Source organism: Zootoca vivipara, chromosome 1 (assembly GCF_965207765.1).
Source record: "Zootoca vivipara chromosome 1, rZooViv2.hap1.1, whole genome shotgun sequence".
Lineage (NCBI taxonomy): Eukaryota > Metazoa > Chordata > Lepidosauria > Squamata > Lacertidae > Zootoca > Zootoca vivipara.
Window position 1 is genome coordinate 45688030 of NC_142582.1, and position 6000 is coordinate 45694029.

The window sequence follows — 6000 nt, forward strand, 5'->3', positions numbered from 1 at the left end:
AATAAGTTGGCAGCAACTACCAAATTTCTATTTTATATTGATAATTTAAATAGGGCACATCCAACTAAGTCAATTCATATTGGATTTCATAGCTCACACATAGTCCAATGGCTGACTTGAGCTAGCTGAAGAACCGGGAGGTTTTGAACAAGAGTGCTTAGAACATTGTTCCCCATATTGTGCAACTATTATCCTTCAAAGGCGATAATGAAGCCTTCATAATTCAGATTAGATTTTTAATGAGGCATTCTAGAATCAATCCTATGTTTAAACATCTCATGAGAGCTACACAGAAAGGAGTCAAGTTCAGCATTGAAAGTAATTTTTAAGTAGACCAGAGTGCTGATTCAAATCCTACTTTCCCACCACTGAGAAGGTGCTCACACAAATATCCACATAATGAGCTTTCAATAGCTGAACCACCATCCGGAAGGCCTCTACCACAGATCTTAAGGCACAGGCCTTATATGGACAAGATGCTCCTTCAAGTATCCAGATCCCAAGTTGTATAGGGCTTTACATAGCAATATAAGCACTTTGAATTTAGCAAACTGGCAATCCCAAACTACTATTAATATCTTTCCATACAGCAGTCTAGCTTTCACGTGTTGCACTAACTGCTACTCAAGGGCATCTCCATGTTCAGCACATTACAGTAATCCAACCTTGAGGATAGTAATACACAGCTCACTGTGGCTACTATGGCTGAAATCCATGACATGAGCACAATTATCTAATTCAACTCTGAGATAAAGAAGAACACAAATATTCTCTCAAACATGAGTCGACAATGTTGAAAAAGTAATGTAATTATCATACCGGCAAGTCCACACTGACATCAGTTCCATCCAGCAAAGAGACACGGCATGTAATTATGGATTTCTCATCTCCAGCAGCCGGGATGTGAGTTGCAGCTCGCTGGGCCTCTCTTAGCCGTTCCTTCTCAGCATGTTTGCGCATAGACCTGCGCCCAAGCGTTCGTCGAAAGAAACTCAGCATCGTTACTAAACAGGCCAATAAAAAGTTGTGAATGTTTCAAAAGGAAAAAGACTAACGGCTTTCAAATGAAGTATTTCAAAATCAAGGCAGGTGAATATTCACATCTCACTAAATTTCTAAGTAATTATGCACTATAGAAAAGAAGCACAAAAGCAGATTATTTGTGATGCTCCTGAAAGGGTCAGTTCCCCTGCCAAGAGAACTTAGCAGCCCTACAGCAATTAAAAGTGCTGCATTCAGACACCACCTGGAAATAAGACATCTCAAGAACTCAGCTGTCAACTTGCAGGTGCCTGATTCAAAAGCATGCCCAGATCCTTCTGAGGCTGCAGCACCCATGCAATTGATGACTGCAAAACATTAGTAATAGGACTAGGGACAAAGAAGAAGGAAGTCTGGATTTACAACAGAATCCCATAAGGCAGAGATGGAGAGAAAGAATGTAGGTAGGTCACAGTGTCTCTCAAACTTTTATGGCACTAGGAAATCGTTTTAAGGGCTACTTAAGGAGGCTCCGCTTTAAATACATCTTTTAGAATACAACTTTTTGACAAGTAAGATAAAGCTACACCCTACACAGTGAGAAGACAAATATACCTCTCAGTAGCATGGTACATTTGTTTAAATAGTTCAACGTTTGTTCTTGAATACTTTGGAATTCACAGCTCACTGGACACAACTGGCCTAGAGGCTTCAAAATCAGCCTCCACATTTACTTTTCTGTTTCAAGAACAAAGAGCATGCTCACACATGTTAGGTTCTGCTGGGCACAAAGCAGATTTTGTCTGCATAAAGATTACAGGAAGGTTTTGAGGCAGGACAAGGGAAGTTAGCCCACCCACATACAGTAAACGTTAAGGGCACTCAAAAGTTTGCACCTTGCATGACTCATAGCTGAATCCAAACAATCTGGACCCTTGACAGAAGTTTCAGTCTTCACTATGAGCCAAAAAGGATAAACTGGCACATACGCCTTCCACCTTCTGTCTGTCTGGGCTTGCCTGCCACATGCTATCACTGCGAGAGGCTGGAATTCTTAAAAGGTTAAATTAGCACAACTGGAAGATTAAAATTTTAAACTACTCCAGATTTATTGACTATGGCATAAGCCCCTAGTAATATCAATATAATCCAATAATATCTACTTCTATTCAGAATGTTAATTCTGCCCAAAGAGTAGAAGCATTTATCTCCTTTAATTCTGGGTTTGTTCCTTGGCTTTTAAATAACTCAGTCTAGCTTATACATATACAGAGCGGCCTCATACTGAAACTGGTTCACCTGCTTGTCTACTTTGACTTGCAAAGCTTTGAGAGGTCTCAGACAGAGATCTTTTCTAGTAAAGTTCTTTCATTCAAGCTTATTTTTTAACTGAAGCTGGCATTTATGTATGCATGCCACCTGCTGTATCACTGAACTATTGTCCCCTCCCATATAGGATAGCTAGTAGAAGGTTTGGAGAACAAGAACATATATTTATTCTAAGGTGTTTCATTGTTCAAAGCCCTTTATTGTGCAACCTCCCACATCATACAACCTGGGGCTGGCAAGTACTCACTACCAGATACTAGAATGCCTGACCCACTTTCATTGCCACACCTGTTTGCTGAGCCACCCTGTACCCCTTTCCATAAACACATACACTGAGGATGATGTGGAACTCACACCTGCCGAGAGCATCTTTTCACCTCGAGGTAGATGCACATATCTTACAGTATGGTGTGATATGTACAGCTGATGAAAGAGCAGCTCAGAAAACCAGTAAAATACATGCAAGGAATTTTGTTCAACATGTGAACCAGCTAAAGCTGAAATGACATAGTCATTGTAGTAACCAGTTGTGCAACTGGTGTGTTTATGAAATAAAAACGCATGTGTCTGACTGATATGGAACTTCAGAGGGGCTCTTAAAGGCCAATAATGAGAACTGAACAAAATTTGGAATTAGGTCTGGGGTCTGCCAGTCAGTGCAACATCATACTGCAAAGCCACCTCATATCTCCCTATATTACTTTATCATTATTATTTTAAAAAATGTGCCCCCCCAAACCTCAAGCACAATAACCTCAACACTTTAGAATTATACATCACTTTCCACTGAGAAAGTTCCAAGGTGATTTACAATAAAAACTAAGACCTCTTCTGTGGTTTGTTTGTTTTTTAAAGAAACTGAACAACACTGCCAATTTATTGTTAGGCAACCAACAAATCATTTTTGTTTTATGAAGCCTGCAAATATCAGAACTGGCAAGCATACAGTATGCTATTGTTTCTGAAGAAGCCCTCAACAAATATTTAAAACAGAGAACAGCTTGCACTGCAACTATTTGAACTGTTCAAGCTTAAATTTCCTCTCCTGACAAGATGTTTTATGATGTCTAAAGTAAAAGAGGAAACCCACATAACAGCAATGAGTGGTATTCAACTGAGTTTCACACAGAGTTAGACCCATTGAAATTAATGAGCATTACTAAATTAGGTCCCTTAATTTCAACAGGTCTACTCTGAGCAAAACTTGAAGTTTTTACTATTGTGGCATAACCACGGACAGCATATCTGTGATATGTATAGGATGCTAAAGTAGTACTGGAAAAAGCACCACTTCCCCAATACCCAACAGATACTAGCAAGGCAGGTCAAGAGGTAGAGATAAGAATAACAAACAATACAGTTTAGGGAAGAGGCTCAATATATAGCTCGAGACTATGGTTAGTCTCTCCAAACATTAACTATAACCAGACAAGAAGGGTTCAGAGTGTACTGTATTTTTGTTTCAGGCACAGGTCTCTAGGAAAGGGGAAAATATCACTCTGGATCAGGTTTCAAGAAGAGGGATTTTAAAAAAAATTATTTGCAAAAACTGAGCATTTTAAGGGGGGTGGCAATATTGTCTCTGCATCATTTGTCAATAAAACTAAGGAGTTGCCTCAGAGCTGTCTATATTATGACTGGAAACTGGGAAGAAGTGCTCTATGCTTTACCTCCTTGCACATTCAAGTAATCAGTAAGAACTGAGTCATGATGTAACTCCACACCCCACAAAAAAACACCTGTTCAGCTCCACACAGGGGCTCATTTCATATTTTGAGGATCCTAGTTTTAAGTAAGTGGAAATTCCTTGGCTATGACAAAGGAAATGAATATACATGAGAAATAGGGTGGGGTAGGAGGTGGCAAGTGTTGCACACTACATGGTTAATGGCTTACTGTGAACAAGAACTCACCGCATGATCACAGCTGCTTCACTACTCTTTTCCTTGCACAAACAAGCAGTCATGAAGTTTGGCTTGTTGCTATGCCCAAACTACCGGTAGGGATTGTGGTTTATTTCACCAGCAAGCCAAATTTTGTTTAGGACTTGCTGACTCTAGTGGGGAGGACCACACATTCAGCATGTGGTCATAGCATCCTGACACCAGAAAGGAAATAGATATGGGACCATGTGAAGAAAATAATGCCCAAGAAGGTACAGAGTACCTTTCCATCATAACGAACTACATCCAAGTCCATTCAAAGAAATAAATGCTTTCAGGACTCACAGTGCTGGGATTGAACTAATGGATACCTCTTTGTTTAGACACTAAGGTGATGAAACATCTTCCATTATTCCCCTCCACAGTTAAAAGATGGGGAATATGAAGCAAATGAGTATGGCTGGTATGCACTAATGGAAACTTGGGGGGGGGGGTGCACAGGGATTAATACCCCCCCTTATATTAAGGATTGTAGCATGCTCAGAAAAAAAAGTAAACTGAAGTATCACTCCCAAACAACATGAAGGTAACAAAAGTAGGACGCTTGAGGGCACCGTCAAAACTCATATGAGATACCTAAACACGCAGCCGATGAAAACACAGCGCTTGATTATAGGGGAGTTAAGACACAGGGAAAGGTAAACAGGAAGCCAGTCCATGAAAAAAGGTCGCTTTTTAACCCTTCCTGACAGACTTCTGCCCCCTCAACCCATCCTTAATCCCACCTTTGTCGGGATTTGACGCCCGCCACCCCACCCCCATTTGATGTCGCTTCCTATGGCAGTGATAATTAGGTCGCAGAAACTTACAATTGGCCGGGGTGGGGGTGGGGAGGCGGATGGACGGGAGGGAGCGGGAGGGAAAAGGTGAGGACGGAGGTGGCTGGGAAAAGGCATGGCAGCGTCAGCAAGGCGGGCGGTCGTCGCCCCACGCTCGGAAAGGCATAGCTACTTATAGGGCGGGCGCTAAAGGCTGGAGAGCGGCCACGGGGACGCCTGGGAAGTACGAGGCGTCGCTTTGGGTCAACGAGATCCTGAGAGCAGCTGAGAGAAAGAAAGAGAGAGGGAGGGAGGGCTGGATGTTGTTTTAGATAAAGAGATTTCGGGAAGCGCCAGGCAAGCAACAGGCTAGACGCAACAGGGAAGAGGGGGTGGGGAGAGAGAGAGAGAGAGAGAGAGAGAGAGAGAGAGAGAGAGAGAGAGAGAGAGAGAGAGAGAGACGCAACTTCTCAGCGCACATTCCCCCCCCCGGCCCCCCTCCAACCCGGACATTATTTTCCCGCCTTTCCCCTCCAGAAAACGGTTGGCAGCCTCCGCGAGACCCAGACGCCCAAAGCCACGTACCAGCCTCCCTCTTCTTCTCCTCGCCCAGCTGCGCTTTATCCCGACCGGCGCGTCGCCTCCGAAGGGAAGGACTCCCGGCTAAGCGACGAGGGGCGGAGGCAAATGGCCGCTGAGTAAGGCCAAGGAGCCGCCTCTTTCCTCCTCCTCCTCGCCCTGTGTTTCTTTTTTCCCTCCCCTCCCTTGCTCGAGCCTCCTCCTCCCAGCTCCCGCCGCGAGAGAGAGCGCGAAGGGGAAAAGGCAGCAACAAAACAAACAGGTCAACAACCACCTCTAGTTTCCAGAAAGCACGAGGCAGCCTGGCTGCATCACACTTTCACATTTTTAAAAATCCAAATGCATTTGTTTAAATCACTCTGCCGGCTCCGAACAGGTCCCGATATTTTACCCATAAGGGAAGAGCGCCT

At 43.3% G+C, this 6000-nt stretch overlaps 1 protein-coding gene across 3 annotated transcripts in view; it reads right to left on the reverse strand.

Annotated features, from left to right (window-relative positions):
• EPB41L5 (erythrocyte membrane protein band 4.1 like 5) overlaps positions 1–5754 on the reverse strand; it is a 58220-nt gene extending 52466 nt beyond the window's left edge. For 2 of the 3 annotated variants that reach the window (XM_088652494.1, XM_088652501.1), the window contains exons 1-2: positions 5597–5749; positions 820–1004 (exon numbers count right to left, since the gene is read on the reverse strand). In XM_088652494.1, coding sequence (XP_088508620.1) covers positions 820–999 — 180 coding nt within the window. In that variant the 5' untranslated portion in view covers positions 1000–1004; positions 5597–5749. Of the gene's footprint in view, positions 1–819; positions 1005–5596 lie in introns of all 3 variants that reach the window. The other variant, XM_088652512.1, reaches the window with a different exon arrangement.
• Between the last annotated feature and the right edge of the window lie 246 nt (positions 5755–6000).